Raw genomic sequence first — 20215 nt, forward strand, 5'->3', positions numbered from 1 at the left:
GCTTGTGGTAAATTTATTTTCTTTATTTTTACATGTGAGAATAATCACAAAGGTTATATATATATTTTTTTAATGAATCGGAAACAATTCATTCGGGTTATTCGTAATTTTAAAATAAATTCGGTTAGTGGGTTGAAATTTCAATTAATATTTATGTTAGAATTTTTTTTAGCTAGGAAGAGGTTGCTAATTAATTTCGGAGGAAATTATTTTCCATCAAAAGGTGAATTTTATTTATCAGAATTGGTAGCTACGAAGTTGATTTGTAAATAATTAATTTCACGATTTCTGCAGTCCTCCGAATGTTTTTTTAATTGCTTTTTGTTTCATTCGTTATCGGCATAGATTTTGTCCTGACCTTCCGATCGCAATCACTAGCGAAATATGTATTAGGTTTTTTTAAATTCTCATCATATTTACCGTTCAGGGAAAACATTCGACCGGTAATTTAATTGAATAGTTTATTTTTTTTTACATGGAACTTCATCCGAGATTATTTATTTTAGAATCTAGGGAAGGAAGGTGAACAATATTGGCGACAATTAATGTTTTCTTTCCTCAGTTTTTCAGCTTATACCGGTAAGCTGAAATGTGTTTTTTTACCAAATGATTATTCAGCTTTATTTCCATTATTGAGTTTAGTTACTTTGAAATTACTTAAATGAGTAGTTTCGTTAAATATTTCACTGCGAGGTTGCCAGATTTCATGGAAAGCACAGAATTTCGTAAAATAAAAATGAAAGGAACATCGAATTTTTTTTAAAGAATTGAATCAGCACTTCTGTTGTCCTGGTGGAAAAAAAAACAATTCATTATGTTTATATTATTTTGTAATGGTGTATTGAAAAAAAAATATTCATGCAACGATTATTTTTAACGGCCAGTGGAAATTTTCTTTTTTTTATCTAAATGCATTTGGTTTTATTCAAATGGGAGAAATTCTAACTCTTTGAATTCTTCCTAGGGTTTTATGGCAGTGCGGAAGCTGCATTTTTCTTTCATTTGGAACATCCGTTAGCCGAATCTGAATGAGAGCTGTTCACTCAATAGTGGGAAAATTATAGAAGAAGGACTTTGTTTTTTTTTCCCCTGAATTCAGTGAAGTCAGGGGTTTCAACCTTGAGTTGGCACTTCAGGATATATCAAGCCACGCAAGTAGACAGTGAATGATTCGTCGTTTTTTTTTTAAATATTTCTTTTCTCGCCACTTGCCATAATACCTTTATATATAGACAATATATTGTACAAAGGGGTAGAAATTAGTTTCATACTGATGATTTTATTTTATGTTTGACATACGTGAAACGCGCCTTTCGCTCTGGATCCAAAGCTAGCGGCTGTTTAATTTTGGGGTTATTTATGGTTTCTTTTGGTTATCTTGAAACCTACATTAATTTCTACCACAATTGATTGTGACTAATAATATTTCAACTCCAAATACAAATTGTATGTACATAAATATTATTTATTGATATGAATTTATATACTCAAAATAATATGATGTTTTCGTGAAGTATTCATAATAAACCAGATCATTATGTAATTTTTTTTTCTTATTGATGATAATTCAGTCGATTATGCCTTCCTTTTTTGTGACAGATGTGTTTAAGTTCATTTGGTAATTTAGGAACAGGGTTCAGACAAGCATTCGGAAGGGGTAAATTACCTGGCGCCCACAATTAAAATTAAACTTACATATTTCCCCCCACTCCCGTCTTCACTCAGTTAGCCGGAGCCGAATTCTTGGGCTGTCACAGTGACTACCCAACACCGTAGCGTGATCGAGCGTTACACACTGTTTGGAACCTTTGGTGTAGTAATGAATATTACTAGAGTTTTTTCCCAACACCAAATCGTTATTTTTTACACCTCGATACGTGTTTAGATCACCAAGTGATCATCTTCAAAGAGGAAGATTAAAACTGAGTTTTATCACTTGGTGATCGAAACCCGTGTCGAGGTGTTAAAATAACGATTTGGTGTTGGGAAATAACTTCAGTAATATTTATTGACATTAGTGTTGCCAGTTTCCAAAATATAAATAGTCCCACATCGTTCGTAGTGGGCTCCTGCCCACTACGGCTAATTCGCCTTTTAGATCAGCAATTATGTTTAAATGAATGTAAAATACCTTTGTTTGTTTTCCATGCTGTTTTATTGAAGACATTATTAATCTGATATATCCTGGGATTCCAGGATAGCTTCCCAAAATTTCTGCTACCGCAAGTTGACCTGTTTATGCAGGTATTTTTATCTGATACTTTTCTTGGTTATTCACATTTTTTCTACTCGAGGACCACCTGCCCGGTACTGACGATGCCCAATAGGCTACCGGTGGCTCATAAATTTAAATCAATATCGGAATGATCAAAATAGTACTCATCTTTCAATTTTGATAAAAATTGGTGCCAATCTATTCAGTTGAGGAAACTCAAAAACCAGTTTCACAGAACATTAAGTTGAAATGAATCATAAAACAACAATGAAAAATAAATCGATAGGTGTTCTAACTCTTATTTGATTGACATAAAGATTTTCTGGAATAATGTAATTTTCTGAAATTCACAATATGAAATATTACTTGAAATTCAAATATAATTGAAGCTAACATTGAAATCTGTGCTGAGTATTTGGAAAAGCATTAGAAAGGTTTTGGAAATTGGTTTATATCAGTTTTTTTTTATTGAAGTGTGAAGGTGACTATGAGATGAAGGTCATGTCTAAAAAGAGTCCTTTGTAAGTGTTATGTTTAGTTGCTAGTATTCTTGTGGAATGAAAGTCCAAACAAAGACCTTTATTTACGTGATTACTCAGAGAACATCTTTCTGGTCTTAGTCTACAATCAATTTTATGAGATGTTATTCTATCTTTTAAAAATCTTGTTGATTGTCCAACATATTCTTCATTGCAACTCTTGAACGGTTTCAAAAGTCTGGCAAATCTAGGCGTGATTTATTTAATATGAGAAAGTAAGGTATATGATGGAATCGGCCGATACTTGATGAAAATCCATAACTAACGTATTCCAAAAACACTTTATTGTGAGATTTTCATTAAATTGTTTTACAAAAACGCAACACTTGTTTCGCCATACAATAGCTTCATCTGGCGTGTCTTTCAACTAATTCTACACATTCAATACTAAATATATATATAGTTTATGGAGTACCTGAAATCAACGTACCTGTAAACGAAGTACCTGAATTTTAAGTAGCTGATATTTTACCTGAGTTTCTAACAAATTAAATTACCTGCACTTATGTTCCATTTTCACATTTGAAAAAATATATTCAGTAACGGAGAGTTATTGAGTTCTAATTGATCATTCAGTAAATTACCCGAATTCCTGAAAATATTGATTTCTAAACATTCTAGAAGATTAAGTTTCAAACTCTTCTCTTCTAAATGTAACACCTCGTACTCATGATTGAACTCATGTCCTTCTGCTAAAAGATGGTTTGCAAATGTGGAATTGGTCTTTCTATTTACAAAACTACTCCTATGTTCTTTAATTCGTTGGAAAAATGTTCTTCCTGTTTGACCAATATACAGTTTTGGACAAGAGCCACAAGTCAGCTTATATACTCCGGATAGATATCCGACACCAAAGTTTTGTCCTTATTGTTTTTAATAAATTCACTTAGGTTATTATTCGTTCTATAAGCTACGTTTACGCCTTCTTTCTTCAAAAAAAGGGCAATATTCATGTTTGGTTACCCCACATATGTCAATGTCTTATAACGAACGTTATCGCATCTTGAATATGGGTAGACCAGATCCATGGCTTGCTTTTGTCGTTTTTTGGAAAGAATGGAGCTTACAATATCTACCTTATAACCGTTATTAATCGCGATTTGTTTGATCAAATTCAGCTCTTTCTGGAAATCCCTATCAGACAGTGGAATATTCAATAATCTGTGAAGCATACTATTGAATGCAGCAACTTTATGCTGGTACGGGTGTGTGGAGGAATTATGTATGATAATGTCCGTGTACGATGGTTTGTGGAAAATTGCAAACTCATGTTTATTGTTATTTTTCGTAATGGTTTAGTCCAGGTAATTTATTGAATTATTTACCTCCCTCTCAGTGGTGAATTTTATTGACGGGTGGATGGAATTGGCATATTCAATGAACTTGCCTAATTGCCTATCTGTACCAGTAAAACATACTAAGATATCATTTACGTATCTGTACCAGTACAAAAAATTGTTGGCTAACTGATTATTATGGATTTCATACTCTATGTTATCCATGAAAATTTCCGCCAGTAAGGGACTCAAAGGATTCCCCATTATTAGTCCTTCATTGCATGAAAAGAATTCTCCGTCAAACTGGAAGTAATTTTGAGACACACAAATGGTGAGTAAATCAACAATCTCCTGTTTTATCAGTGGATTCACGTGGTTTTTGTCTAAGAGACACTCTACCAGTCCAATTGTTTCAGTTGGCGGGATACTGGGAAATACATTTTGGACATCGAACGATATTAATTTTGAGTTATATGGGAGGATTACGTCTTTAATATTATCCACTAATTGATAAGAATTATTTTTACTAAATTTAGGCTTGAAATTGGTATAGGTTTGAATCAATTTAATCGGGATTTCTGAGATTTTCAACGGTAGGTGCCGTTACGAACGATACCACTGGTCTAATCGGGAAATTGGTTTTATGTAATTTAATAAGAGAATACAGTTTTGGTGGTTGTGGATTCATGATCAATGCTCTACATTTATCCTTTCCATTCATAACCAATTCTATTGTTTTGAGAGTTTCCTTAACCTTTTTCTGGTACATAGTTGTCGGATCCTTCCTCAGAATCTCGTAGCTTCCTGAATTAAGGAAATCTAGAGTTTTTTCTATGTAGTCCTTTTTATTTAATGCAATAACCGTTCGACCTTTATCTGCTCTTGTAAAAATCACTTCATTATCTTTAACTTTTTGCTTAATTGATTTTGCAATTTTACTTTTTCTATCAGACTGAATTTGATCAACCAGTTCAGATTTCAAAATGTTTGCCGCAACATGTTTATTATAACTACAGGTACCTCTCAGAGCCAGCTCTGTTTCTATACCTAAACATTCTATGGTCGTTGAATTAATATATGGTTTTATGTTATGACTGAGACCTTTTTCTAATAATCTCGTTTCCTTCAATGCAAATTTTGTGTCGGATAGATTTACAAATCTGTCGAAAAACTTATGATTAGAGTGGTTTTCGAAACTTTGGGCCTGTTTCTCGGCAAGTCTAAACTGAATCAATCGTTGGAGTTTATTCTTTTGTATCAGATATTTTTTATGAATTATATCATTAACTTTTTCACGAGCATCTGTGTCCAAAGTTTGGAATTCTATATAATGCAATTTGAATAATAATTCAGAATGTATTACTTTCAAATAAACATTAAATATATCTCTCTTACAATATAGGAATTTTCTTTCTACCTTCATCCATTTGTTTCTTCCATGATTGATTGCTCCTTGGGCTGCTATACTTCTATTGTTGGTCTTCAGGGCGGTAAATTTGGGATGTACTCTGTTTTTTATACATTGGTTGAAAAACCAAATGTTTTGTGTCGTTAACGCACATCTTAGAATTAGTTTAAAAAACCAAATGACCAAAAAGCCCATAGGGGCTTTCTTCAGATATATGATGGAATCGGCCGATACTTGATGAAAATCCATAACTAACGTATTCCAAAAACACTATATTGTGATATTTTCACTATAGATTGTATTATATAGAATTCCAAACTTTGGACACAGATGCTCGTGAAAAAGTTAATGATATAATTCATAAAGAATATCTGATACAAAAGAATAAACTCCAACGATTGATTCAGTTTAGACTTACCGAGAAACAGGCCCAAAGTTTGGAAAACTATTCTAATATTGTTAGAAACTCAGGTAAAATATCAGCTACTTAAAATTCAGGTACTTCGTTTACAGGTACGTTGATTTCAGGTATTCCATAAACTATATACAGGGTGTCCCTGGACTTCCTCTTTTCCTCTCGGGAATGTATAGATGGGGTCAAAATATCACCAGTACTTCATATAACTTTTTCTCCTAAAATCCTTCGTTACCAAGTAACGGGCCCTCGAAGTTACAAAATGAAAAATGTTTTTCTTTGATAAGTTTTCAAGTGAATATTCAAAATCATCCAAATTTTGGTAATTGACTAAACAAATGAATTCCTTCGATGAGCTTTCATGCAGGAGTCAGTTGTTTTGCTACAAAGTCAGGAACGGACTACCCCCGATGGTCCACACCCCAAAACTTTGAAATGACAGATATTTTTCAATATTTTTCAACAAATTAAGGTTACTTGGACAATTTTATGAATAAAAGTACTCGTGTGGAAAGTCGATCGGAGCAACGAGTCTTGATAAAGATGTAGTTTCACTCGACGACATCAAACCCGCTCGTCCACCATTATTTGAAATGAATAATTATCAAAGCAGAAATAATAATGATAACGTTAATTCAACAACATTTATCCTGAGATGTCTACCATTATTCGAAAATATTAGTTTTTAAGGAAAATGGAAATGATAGGTAAAATGTTAATAACGAATTTTTATAATGCAAACACGTTTAACTAACGAAACTCAAGAGCCTCAAGAGCAAACAGAAATGAAAAATCCGCTACAGAAACTGCTCGATATGACCACCTTCTCTCTCTATACATTTTCTTAGTCTGCGAAGACACCCTCTCTGTACTTGAAATAGCATTCCAGGGTCGTTTCGTATGGCTTCACAATGTAATGTTATTCTATTCAACAATGCATCTCTTGTGTGAATAGGTGTAGCGTAAACAAGGCTTTTTAGATGCCCCTACAGAAAGAAATCCAATGGATTTAAATCCGGAGACCGCGATGGCCATGAATATGGCCCACCTCTACCAATCCATCTATTGTGAAAATATGGTTCAGATGGTCACGCACAATCAAACTAAAATGAGGAGGAGCGCCATCATGCATAAACCACATATCTCTTCGGGTTTGCAATGGAACATGTTCCAAAAGTCCATTCAAATCGTTCTGAATGAACTCCAAATAACGTTCTCCATTCAATCGGTCCTGTAGAACGAATGGTCCTATAAGATGGTTTCCTATGATACCAGCCCAAACATTCACGTTGAATTTCCGTTGGTGTTTGGTTTGCAATATCCCATGGGGATTTTCTTCGGCCCATATATGGAGATTATAAGAGTTGATAACTCCATCTCTACTGAAACCTGCTTCATCAGTGAATAAAACTCGATTAATAAAAGTCATATCCTCTCTTTGCCTATCCATGAACCAATTGGCATATTCCAGTCGTGCTGGAAAATCTTGAGGTGTCATGGCATGTACCTTCTGGATGTGAAATGGGTGGAGCAGTTGTTCCCTAATTATTCTATGAATAGTGGACTTGGATGTATGGAACTGTTCTGATAGATTTCTGATGCTCATTGAAGGTACCGGTACCGTTCGATTGGGAAAATGCTCGGAATACAGACAACGAGCTTCTGCAGCATTACAAAATGCTCGTCCATAAAATACATGCATATCTGCATATTCATTGAATGTAAACTGTTCGGCCATATCAAAAAAATTCAAAATATCCTATAGAATATTGACAATACAATGATAGTCATATGACAACGCACCACTCAACAAAACAAAATCGCATTCCAGTTTCTCATTTTTTATCAAAACTTACTAAAAGGTTTTTTTGTCAACATCTGTGAAAGAAATGGAACATAATTATTCCCTGGATATTTTTCACCTGATCATGTGCAGCCGTTTTTGTAGTTCATTCGTTTGCTTTTTATCAGTATAGTAAATAATTTTCCGGTGTGCGTTTTTTCAGCTAAATTTAGATTTGTGTTAAAGAATTTCTTCCATAAAATTGTAATTATCAGTGAAACTCCTCAACAGTTTAGCTGTGAAGAAGAATTTGAAACATTCGAATGTTGAGTTTCATGAGATTCAGATAACTGATCAACACGAAACGTGATTATTCCACACGTATTATGTACATACAAAATATGGAATGAATTCGATATTTCATAGTAGAGTGGCTTGTTAGTTTAAAAACACCACGAATCTACAGAACTTGATATTTCTTTTGAAAAAATATCTGCTATCACAATTGTGACTTAAACTTCCATATAGGTACTGTACTTTTTGTTTACGACTTCATTTTAGCATACTTTGTATTATTCCTGTTATAAATGTTGTTGAATTAACGTTATCATTATTATTTCTGCTTTGATAATGGTGGACGAGCGGGTTTGATGTCGTCGAGTGAAACTACATTTTTATCAAGACTCGTTGCTCCGATCGACTTTCCACACGAGTACTTTTATTCATAAAATTGTCCAAGTAACCTTATTTTGTTGAAAAATTTTGAAAAATATCTGTCATTTCAAAATTTTGGGGTGTGGACCATCGGGGGTAGTCCGTTCCTGACTTTGTAGCAAAACAACTGACTCCTGCATGAAAGCTCATCGACGGAATTCATTTGTTTAGTCAATTACCAAAATTTGGATGATTTTGAATATTCACTTGAAAAGTTATCAAAGAAAAACATTTTTCATTTTGTAACTTCGAGGGCCCGTAACTTGGTTACGAAGACTTTTAGGAAAAAAAGTTATATGAAGTACTGGTGATATTTTGACCCCCATCTATACATTCCCGAGAGGAAAAGAGGAAGTCCAGGGACACCCTGTGTATGTTTAGTATTGAATGTGTAGAATTAGTTGAAAGACACGCCAGATGAAGCCATTGTATGGCGAAACACGTGTTGCGTTTTTGTAAAACAATTTAGTGAAAATCTCACAATAAAGTGTTTTTGGAATAAGTTAGAAAGTAAGGTGTAAACATTTCACTATTATTATTTTGGTTCAAATCCACTTATTCATTAGTATTAAATTGTGATAAGTTATTATTATTATCACAATTGAATTGTTATTATCACAAAAATAAAAAATGTCAATTGCTTTTCGTATTGGAGAAGAAGAGGGCACATTCCCTCATTATTATGTCGAAGTAGTTTCACTTATGAACATAATAACACAAGGAATGTACCAGAACAGTTTAAAAAGGTGAAGTTTTCCAACTCATCATTAGATATTTAGTATCTGCTTTCATTTGCAATTCTTTCTTAGTTTATGTCATTATTCAGCTTATGGTTTCGTTGACCTTACGATAAAACTAATAAATGTTTTATAGGTATATAAAATTTTTCGGTGGTAATCTGATAGTAATCAGTTTTTTCAGAACTAACAAGAAGTTAGAAGCAAGAATAGCTTGCACTCAATCTTGTTTCAGATTCTCTTTTGAAACCAACAAGACAAGATTCAATAATATTCAAAAAGTGACTCTTTATGCACTATATAATGAACTGCGTCAAAAACCTTAAAATTTTCAAATATCAAAGGTAATTAATAGAAGTAATCAATTGAGATATTATTTTATTCGAACAAATATAATCGGGTCCAAGTTCAGGTTTGTCGTTTGTTCTTCTTGTGTTCCAACCGATGCATACGCTCCGTCAAAAGATCAGCATTTTGTTTAAGAATTTTGTTTGACTCCCTCATTTCTTCTAAAATGTCTTTTAAGTAGTGATTTTCTTGAAGTATCATCCTGGACTGGGAGACATCAGATACTTCAATTTCTATTTTCAATTCTTGTATTTGTGTTTTGAAATCTGTATTTTGTTTTTCGCTACATGCATTGAATTTCTGGAGGGTCTCATTGCATGCTTTTTGTATCTTTAGATCTGCATTCAAATTCTGATTTTCCCACTCGAGCCTACCTATTTTAGTTTCGAGATCAGAAACTCGAATATTCAGACGATGAACCTCTTTCTGAAGTTCACCGACATCTGCCAATTCATCTCCAACCATACACTTATCTTCATTAACGGGCAAGACTGTCTCACAGGTAGATTTACTAAATTTTTTATTGTTTCTTCTGTAAAAAAAGGATAATAATTAATTTACCTCAAATTGAGTTGTCATGGTCTAGAATTATACCAAAAATGTATCTCTTTTTGAGTAAAAAAAGCCAAAAATTTGAAGAACGAGCCAGAAACCTATAAAAACGACACCGAGCCAGGAAAGTGAATAATAACCAGGAATAGGTGAACCATTCATTTTTTCTCGTCTTCTATTTGTATTCTGTTACAAAGTTGACTATTGAAACAATTAGCGAATATAATTTTAGTTCAGGAATGAATACAGAATTGACTGGAAATTAATTTCGTTGCAGGTATGAGTGAGAATAATAATCCGAAACATAAATATAGCAGAGGAAGAGAAAGAAGATAGTTACAAATTCTCTAGAAAATAGAAATAGTAATAACATAAACCGTTTCATTCATCTAAATAAATTAGTATTCGAAAGAGATAACACAACTTTCAAAGGTGATAATGAAAGTACTCTGGAAATATTCATTTCACCTTTTGAAATGTCCAAGACTTTGACGATCCAACTAACACATTTCTAATCAAAGCTATCAACGGAAAAATATCGGGAAATGCTTTGAGTAGATTTAGTTTCGAAGACTAAGAAAGTTCCAGATTGTCTCATTCAAAATATGACTAATATGAAACATTCATGAGACGAATCCTTTCATTTATTCGATTGAGAGAGTTGAAAAAAGTAGAAGTATAATTGCTCCAAAATAGATGTAGCCGTTACTACGTGCTACCAGATCACAATGAATAATGAGAAATAAAACTTTCAATGGTTTTTCAAATGTACAAAGTTTTATTTCTCATTATTCATGCTTCAAAATCAGTTTCAATTAACAAGAGTGTGGAAGAAAGAATCTTCAAATTGAAATATTTCTATGAACTTTCTTGAAAACCTTCATCCGTAGTTCAACTGGAATAATACACGACATAGTCAGACTACGAAATCTAGCCAGTAAAATATATGAAACACTCACCTCTCACCCTTACGAGGAGCATTCTTTCTCTGTTTGGAAACCAAATCATACACATGTGACGATTTTTGCGATTTAGTCACATGGACAATTGCGTATGGTCCGGCTCCCTCCACCTACAAATGAAACATTAGATGAAAAAGTGTCTGAACAACAATATACTTATAATCTAAGAATGATAACTTTTAGTTACTTTCATTTAGTTTCCTTTTTTATATGTATATTCACATAACATCAGAACAATAGAGACCAATTCAATGAATACTCGATATTAGTTCGGGTGACAAAAAAGGGGATCTCTGAAATTTCAGTGATATATGGACATTGTTTGATGAATGTGCAATATTGAAATTATAACGTGACAATAACACAGTCTCACTACATTCAAATGTCTAAAGGCGCTCATTTTAATTTCAAAATTAATGTTTGTGATTTTGAAAGACGGCAGAAGCTATGCAGTTTTCCAGAAATGATTCAATTTGAATTGAAATTGTAATAGTTTCTGTAGCAGGAGTGATTACTTAAGACAAAATCATCGAATATACTAGACTTGATTAAACAAAGCACAATAACAATCGTAAAATCACTTTGTGTAAAATTCACTTACCTCTACTGTATCTGGCATTGAACGTAAAAACTGTTCAAGATGACTGAACCCATGTTTTCGATATGGAATCGATTCATTGATGAATTCGACATAATCCTTTTCAAGTTCTCTCATCGTCATCGACAATCCGGCAGAAGTCAAAATGCTTCGTATATTCTTCTTAGCTGAATCCATAACTCACTTTTGCCTTTCGAAAAGAATTGAATTGAATATTAAAATATCACTTTCACTTTCGAAAAAATCAATATTTTCAAGTTGAATACAGTTCAAGTAGTAAACCAAGAATGACTTCATCAAACGAATAGCAGCCTTTTAAACCATTCAGACTGGACGGTAGTAGGTAATATCAGGCAAATCAGTGTTACCACACCATGTTTCATATTTCAGTACTCGAGAGGCAGTGTTGATGCGATGGGTTTCAAATAGTAGATTTAAAGATGTTTCTCAATATCAGAATTACGTACTGATGGTGTTAAACACAAAACTAATAAAATAGTTTTATGAGTTCTCCTGTTGGTCACTTCTTGGACGTTAAAAGCATTTTTTTTCTATCTTCATTCCATCTCATTATCAATAAGATATTCACGAAATGTACATACTTCAAAAGTAGAAAATGCTTCAACTCGTAGGGCGATCAAACGCAAAGCGAACGTGTTGAGTTTCATGTAAAGAGTAGACGACGCACGAAAGGAATTCACGTCTGTATTGATCTTCCTCATTTTACAATCTTCAGTGGCCTTGAATTCCAGAATTTTAATTTATCATTAGATTACAGATCACAATGCTTATTTTGGAAAAAAGGTGATTTGGTATTGTAACATTTGAAAATATATCACATTGACAATTTTTTAGTCACAGAAATGACCTAAATAGATATTTTTTTTCACATTCGTGGGTTTGTCATTGAAAACAACATGAAACTAAGTCCAACCATGCTCATAAGTGAAATTCGTTTTATTATTCTAATCATTAAAAATCTGGGTACTGGGGGAGTACGTAGGTATCTTACTTTCTAAACATATTTCATTCATCCCCTCAGTTACTAGCGCTGGTAAGTCGGGATTTTAAATTCATTCAAATTGAAAGGGGTATTTTTTTTGTATACTAATAACTATTCAATATTTTATGAGAAGGACCAACAATTGTTTTCTTTCTCTCATAACAGTTTGACGAGAATGTTAAAAAAAACGAGTTGTCGAGTTTTTGAAAACTCTTTTAGTAGACATGGCTATCACAGATTAGAGACTATCTGTTGAAGAGTATGTAGGCAAGTGAGTAAGGTTATTCATTTCAGTTATAAGACATAAATATATATATATATATATAATATATATATATATCATCTTCATTTTTTATTGAAAATCTCATTTTGTGTACTGCAAATTCATGAAAACCCATTTGTTTTGAATGTCAGCTTTCGAACTAGACCTAATTGTACAGGTAGAAAACCCAGCTCAGATATTAGATTCGATTTATAAAATGTTCTCAATAAGATTATAGCATTTTCTTTTGCCATGCATTATTCCATCCTTATCAAATGCTATTTCTTTCAAGGTGTAGCTTATGTTTCACTTGGTCAACTTGAACCATATTCAACTTACAGTACCTAATCATGTACTGAAAAAAAAAATCTGTTTAAAATCTGTTTTTCTGTTAACCAGCTGTCGTACCCCTACGAAAGACAACCCTCAGAAGTCGAACTTGTGCGAGCTAAGGATTAACGAGGTCTTACCTTTTAACGTGTGATTCCTAACACGGGTTGGACGGTAGCAAGTGAAGATCGATCGTTCAGACTAGGGCTTGAACCATCGACCAACACGGCAGTCAATTCGAGTGAGTGAACAAAGCACCCACGCCGAACCGCTTGGCTACCGACTGACTAAATCGAGTTATACTAATATTTTTTATTCAAATGATAGATTCACATCATCTAGATAACCGGCTGTTCATGTTTTTCATATGTGGACCATAATAATGCTCCATCAATCTCTGAAAAGGAAGAAAGAAATAAGAGGTGTTGTAGAATATTTATTATGCTTCTTACCTACCTTTAAGATGTCATATAACTGTACTCTATTATGTAGAGCACACAAAACTTTCATAAATGCTGTCTTCTGCATATTACACTACTAGTAGGATTCCTGTAAATCGAAAGAGACAATTTTACGTTATGTGTATAAGTATTTCTATTATAAAAATTGTACTATATATTGTTACATTTACTCACCTGTTACTGAAGAGTATAATCACTCTAGTTATCATGCGTTGCTATATCTGTATATATTTTCACCGTTGTATTTATGTATTTTCAAGCTTGAATGGTCTATTTGCGCTGGTGGTGAACTTAAGTATTTTCATCAGTCATCAGAAAATAAACAATCGAATGTCGACCTTTAACTTTCAATCAGCTGAAGGATATTTTCTTTCATGTTCCGAGAGCAGATCGGTTAATGTGTGTGTTCTCATCATCCTTCCACACTCGGTGTGTTCGTTGTTTATTCAACACTACGAAACGTGAATTCCTAGGCATGTCATCTGGCGGGTCGAAACAACTACTCTTTTCTTCTAGTAGTCCTTTTGACATTAGGTAGATTTTCTTGGCATTGCAGTTTTCGTAATTTAAAAACATCCATACATATGTGTATATATAAATTTTATTATTTCCAGTTCAAATCTTAACCTGTCCAAAAATAATTAAACTTTGTCTGAGGTCACCATTTCGACGTGAAAAACATACTCAGAATGTATGCCAGTTAGAATGCGCTATTGGTTGATTTTTAAGAAGTTTTTTTAAATGAAAAAGAAGGTCCTTTTTGGATGGCCGGCGTGACTTCAGAGTGGCGAGTCATAAGCACTGGTTTTCTTTGTAATTTTTTTTTTTTGCGATGAGGATATGCTCACACAGATTGTGATTTTGGTGTTTAGTCTGTTTCTGTTGAGAGCAAGTTCACCCTCTGAACCCGATAGGTATGCAATTTCAGTATTTAAATCTTGCAAGCTTCCCTTCGCCATTTTGCCTTTTTTCTGGTATGTTGGAATTGGTTGTAATTAAACCTATTTCACAGGGTTTTTCCGTTGGGGCTTGATGATCTTCACTCACTATAATTGAACTCCATTTCTGGAGTTGTTTTTTTCGAGTCTGATTTCAAGAAGTCAACAGCTTCCTGTTGTAAATTGAACCGTATCAGTAGTTTCAACCGTCATTCTCAATATTTTGTTTTCTGGGTTTCATAAAATCAAATTCTAGTGGCGCCTAACATTTTTTTTGTTATCAAACGATATTTAGTTTAGACTTGAACTCATGCCCAATGCCGCCAGACGAAGAGCTGCCGTTCGCTGTGTGTATACATAAGTAAAATGTATGCCACAAGATATGACCTAACTTTCTTTCGTAACCAGATTATTTTTCTGAAAAAAAAAGCTTCATCATTATCTATTAAATTATTATAAATAAATGTCATATCAATACAGATCTGACTCAAGATTATGAACATGCAATGAAAGGAAGAGAAAAAATGCACAAGCGAATCCAATAGAAATTATTGAAAGGTGAAATTGGCGTCTGAATAAATCCAACAAATTATATGTAAACTTCTCAAAAATGCTAAAAAAATAAAGTTAAAATTGAAAAGTATGTTAACAGACCGGCCAAATTTTTGAACTGTGTCCAAGGAGGTATTTCTTGAAGATGACAACTTTCCAACGTTACAGAGTCTTCTCATTTGTGTGATCCTCAACATGGAACAAATACTAAAAATATCTTTCATACCTTCAGACGATCGTATGTCGAAAAAAGTTGAGCAGGCAATGTTTGAATTTCAAATTCCCAGTCCGTGAACCGAAATACCAGCTACAATTTTTTTAAATATAACAAAAACTCATATTCATACACGTTCAAAAAACAAACTTACTATATTTGACAAATCGCCAAAAATGTAAAACGCTTCACGATTTTGCCTGTCATCCTTGCGCAGGACCGACACGCAAAATCGTGAAGCGTTCCACATTTTTGTCGATTTGTGAATTGGAGTAAGTTTGTTTTTTAAACGTGTCTGACTGAAATTCCCGTTAGTCCCTACCTTCCATATACTACCTTCAGTCGTTAATTGTAGCTCACTATTTGCCTATCATGTAGATCTACGACTTTGTAGGTACGTGTGGTAGATAACCGATGAAAAAACAACAACTAACCTAGCTAATGCCGCGCAAAATGCTGAAGTAAATCCATCAGCCACCTGTGCAACGTCTTCGATTTGGAAGATTCGACGTAAGTTACTTCAACTTTTTACGCAGCATTAGCTGGGTTATTTGTTGTTTTTCCGATGGGTATCTGCCACATGTACCTACAAAGTCGTAGGTATACATGAGAGGCAAGAGATAAAGTGTTTCTCACCTCAACCTGGATCATGTCATAGAACCTCTCGTCTCTAATGGAAAGCTTCTTCAGGGCCTATAATTTATTGAGTTGTGGATTTTTCTGCCATTGAATAACATTAAAAATTATACTTGAAGTGAAAATGAGGGAAAACAATGAATTAACATCTGAATTATTATTATTATTAAAAAAACTTTTGTAATATCTGAAGATACAGAAATTGACGTTTCAGTCTACTTTGAGGTAAATCCAAATAATTCCATAGATATTAATCTATAGAAATAACTGTTCCACTGTCTGTAATTCAACGAATTCTGAAGAAACATAAAATTTCACCCTATAAGTTGAGACCAGTGCAAACTCTAGAACCTGGTGACCCTGAGGGATGACTGGGGTTTTGTCGGTGGTTTATGAATAAATACAGACAAGATCCAAACTTCTATTAGAAATATTTTATTGAGCGATGAGGCTAATTTTTCAAATGTAGGGATATATTAAGAAGAATTGTTTTTTTTTTGGAGTAGACATAATCCATATCTAGTCCAGCCTTACAATCCGCCAAGACGATTTAGTATTAATATTTGGCGTGGTCTATTCAGAGGCAGAATTATCGGTCCATTTTTCTACCATGGTTCTTTGAACGGACTCCGTTACATTAATTTATCAACAGGAATGTTGGAAGTTTCTCGATGATCTTGATCTGGAGGCGCGTCAAATGATCTATTTTCAGCAGAATGGAGCACCAGCAGATAATACCAGTGGCGTAAAAAGAATGTTGCGGGATTGTTTTGGAAACAGATGGATTGCTACAGATGGACTTGTTAAGTGGCCTCCTCGTTAACCAGATATGACATCTGGATTTTTATTTTTGGGGATTTTGAAAAGTGAGTTTTACAAAATAATGTAGATGAACTAAAAAATTATACTGAAACCACAATTAGTAGAATTGATGACCGAATTGTGTTGAAAGTAACACGCAGTATCAAGAGAAAGGCCCAAATATATGTTCAACAAGAAGGCGGTGTTTCTAAATATCCAATCTATATTTTATAGCCCTTTATTCTCCAAAAACAAAGTCATTTTTGATACTAGTGAAAGACATGAATATCACCACATGAGTCGCTCATTTTCAACTTTAGGAAAAAAGGTGATATGAACTTTGTTGTTGAGAATGTCATTACGAATCGAAATGCATGATGAAATATAGGGTGTTTCATTTAAAAAAATATCATTTTATGAAATATTTTGAAAACGCGATAATTCATTTTTTGTTTGTTTTTGACATCAAGAAGGCCATAAAAATGCTACTAGTTTGCCCTTTCAACCAAATTCGTAGCATTAATAATGACGGAGTTGGCGATGATGCCGACATAATTTGTGGATTATCTTAGTGACTAAAAAATGTACAATAAAATGGATGAACCGGGTCTCTCAGTCAAAAATCAAAATCAACATTACTCTACTTTGCCAAGCTTTTGCCATTGAATAACATTACAAATTATACCTAAAGTAAAAATGAGTGAAAAACAATGAATTGAATATATAAATTGATTTTTAATCCCTGGTAATCCATTTTACTGTATATATGTTACGGTAAAAGTACATAATTGTGAGGATTGTATACAATCACCAAAGTCACTGGTAAATGTACGAAATTATTCTCAATTATGTACTTTTACCGGCAGTTGTATACAATAACCAAGGTGCGTAAAAGTAAGAAAATGAAATGAAAATAAGAAATAAAAACAATAAAATCAAATAGTTTTTCAAGTAGTGTATTTTTATTTATTTTTTAAAACCTGAATTAAAAACAATAGGCTTTTTTACGATATTTTTTTACCTAAATTGAAAACAAGAGGTTTTTTGCCTAAATTAATAACAAGAGGCAAATTTTGTATGACATTTGTACTATTTGTTTTGACATGACAAACTCTCATGACACTTGGAATTACACAGCTTTCCATTCTTTTTACATTTACACTTGTCTGCTTTACACTTAGTTTTGCAAACAGATCTCTGATAGCCTTGCCCACCCGACAATGAAGTTTTTTTAACATACTCGCGCAATGAAATGTGAAGATTTGGAACCATATCTAGAGAAATAAATGATTCTTTGTAGAGTGTAAATTGATTTCTGCTATACATCTGTCGCAGTCGCCCTTCTTTAGTACCCAATTCATACATTTCATTTTGAACACACATAATAACAGCCAAAACATTTCTACAATCACTTCTTGCCCTGTCAACATCGGGTACTCTTAATTTTACCGTATCACCTACATTTCCGGGGAAAATCTTACATTTGATGTTTTAAGCATTTTCTTCGCTTGCTCTTCAAGACCTTCCTTTAATTGCTACAGAATCTTGTCTCTCTGTAATTTCATTAGAAGCTGGTTCTTCTGGAATCGCATTGGGCTCATTCACTGATGGCTGTTCTGGAATTTGTTTTACCAAATCTTCAGTTGAAATATTTTCCAGAACATCATCAGGCAGTGATGATGTTTTCAAACCAATTTTGGCAGGAACTCCAAACATAACTTCATACGGGCTGCACTTGATTCCAGAATGGTAAGCTGGGTTCTTGGCGAATTGTATAAATCGAAGACCATCTGACCACTTGTTTGTTTGGTTGTTTTCCAGCCAGGTACTCAACATATTTTCGATGTCTTGATTTGCACGTTCCACGGATCCTTGTGACTGACTGTGTCTGGACTTACCGTGTACTATCTTCAAATCTATCCACATATTGCACAGTTCTTCTATAATTTTGTTAGAGAATTCTCGTCCATTGTCGCTTTGAACAATGTTGGGAGCTCCAAAGGCACAAAATATATCAAGAAGAACACTTGCAACCTCTTCTGCACGTTTACTTTTCAACGGCCGTAACTGAACAAATTTCGTTAAATGATCTTGATAGACAAAAATGAAATTGAAATCATTGTCTGCTTGAGCTTGCATATCAATTAAATCTATTTGACATCTACTATTCATTTCTTTTGACAGTATAGGTTTGACTACTAAACCCTTTTTGGGAACTTTTATTTTTTCTGACACGTTTCGCACAGATCTAAATAGATCTTTATGATTTCTGAAGTAATGTTTTTGTACTTCTTTTGTGATTCCTTCAACATTCTTGTTCTACCTCCATGTCCAATAGATCTATGTGCTCCGTCAATCAATACAAAGAGTTCTTCCTTATGAACATAATACACAACATTCTGTACACCTTTACTCAGGGGCCAATTCGTTTTTCAGTTTCCCCAACCTTCATGACATCATACTTTTTCAACAGCCTGTAGTCATCTGGTAATTTATTACTGGTTTTAGATTTACTTACATTTACACTGTTTATTAACATTTGGTACTTTTCTCTAGTAAGCAAAACCGTATTGTGCTTTTTACTGCCCATCACTTCAAGTACTTTGGTATTAAAACGCTCTTCCATTGTTAAATCACAAATAATCAGTTCCAGAATAATGCAATTTACAGTTCACAAAACGAAAAACGTAGGAAAACAAAACATAAAGATAACTCGCTAAAAGGATACGAACACATTCCAAGAAATAGCAAGCGACTGAGACGACATACATGCACGTGGTAAACAACTGCGTGGTAACACTGCGCTTGCGTGTCTATCGTTGAAATGTGAATTTCTTACTTTCACCAAGCTCCTCTGGCGATTGTATACAATTACCGGTAAAAGTAGGAAATAGAAGGTTTTTTAAGATTATTTCCTACTTTTACCAAAGACTCCGGTAAATGTATACAATTACCGGTCACGAAGGAGTTTTTGTAGTTGTTCGGATGATTTGGAATTGTTAGAGGTTTTCAATAAGGCAGTACAGTAAAAATTAACCTTGAGCTCCGTGATCTGACCACGGAGGAATTCATTGGAGTTTAGGAGATTGAATAAAGCCCTTTGACTAGCTGAGTCATCGGGGATTTCTCTGATGTTGAAGAGATTTGTTAAATTTGGCAGCTGAACAAGTGTGGATGTCAGAGGGGGGGGGGGGTCACAGTGGGTTCACGCTTGGGAGACGAGCCGGAAAAGGAAAGAGAGGGATTGGAAAAAGGAATTTGGTTGCGTTTAGTTTGGCGAGTTTGTCTGCATCATCGCCTTTTGGATTAGGCTCTGATGTCTCTATCGGAAGAGTTTGATTATAATAATCAGTGACTCCTCACGCAGGTCTGAGTTTCCCGACCAAATAAATATATTTCCAGTTAGTCATGAACTCTTTGTGCAGTTGATTCAGTGGGACGTCCAGTGCGCCACCTGCAGACAAAGCCAG

At 33.9% G+C, this 20215-nt stretch overlaps 1 protein-coding gene across 1 annotated transcript; it reads right to left on the reverse strand.

The window, feature by feature from the left end:
- Positions 1-9449: 9449 nt before the first annotated feature.
- Positions 9450-17650, reverse strand: LOC141480296 (uncharacterized). The gene is made up of 6 exons (XM_074170211.1): positions 13779-17650; positions 13600-13692; positions 13284-13540; positions 11552-11738; positions 10948-11060; positions 9450-9968 (listed from the first exon to the last, which is right to left on the reverse strand). Exons 4-6 carry the CDS (start codon positions 11723-11725, stop codon positions 9497-9499), a joined length of 759 nt encoding a protein of 252 aa, XP_074026312.1. The 5' UTR covers positions 11726-11738; positions 13284-13540; positions 13600-13692; positions 13779-17650; the 3' UTR covers positions 9450-9496.
- Between the last annotated feature and the right edge of the window lie 2565 nt (positions 17651-20215).

This window comes from Leptinotarsa decemlineata, unplaced genomic scaffold (genome assembly GCF_025532065.1).
Source record: "Leptinotarsa decemlineata unplaced genomic scaffold, Ldec_3_MD MMD2_P_RNA_scaffold_7, whole genome shotgun sequence".
NCBI lineage: Eukaryota > Metazoa > Arthropoda > Insecta > Coleoptera > Chrysomelidae > Leptinotarsa > Leptinotarsa decemlineata.

Bases quoted from the DNA above. Each gene is read 5' to 3' on its own strand.
- LOC141480296 (XM_074170211.1), bottom strand. From the start codon at position 11,725: ATGGATTCAGCTAAGAAGAATATACGAAGCATTTTGACTTCTGCCGGA. The intron at 11,061-11,551 runs GTAAGTGAATTT...TTTCATTTGTAG, and splicing joins CAATGCCAGATACAGTAGAG to GTGGAGGGAGCCGGACCATA. The intron at 9,969-10,947 runs GTGAGTGTTTCA...CTTTTTTTACAG, and splicing joins GCTCCTCGTAAGGGTGAGAG to AAGAAACAATAAAAAATTTA.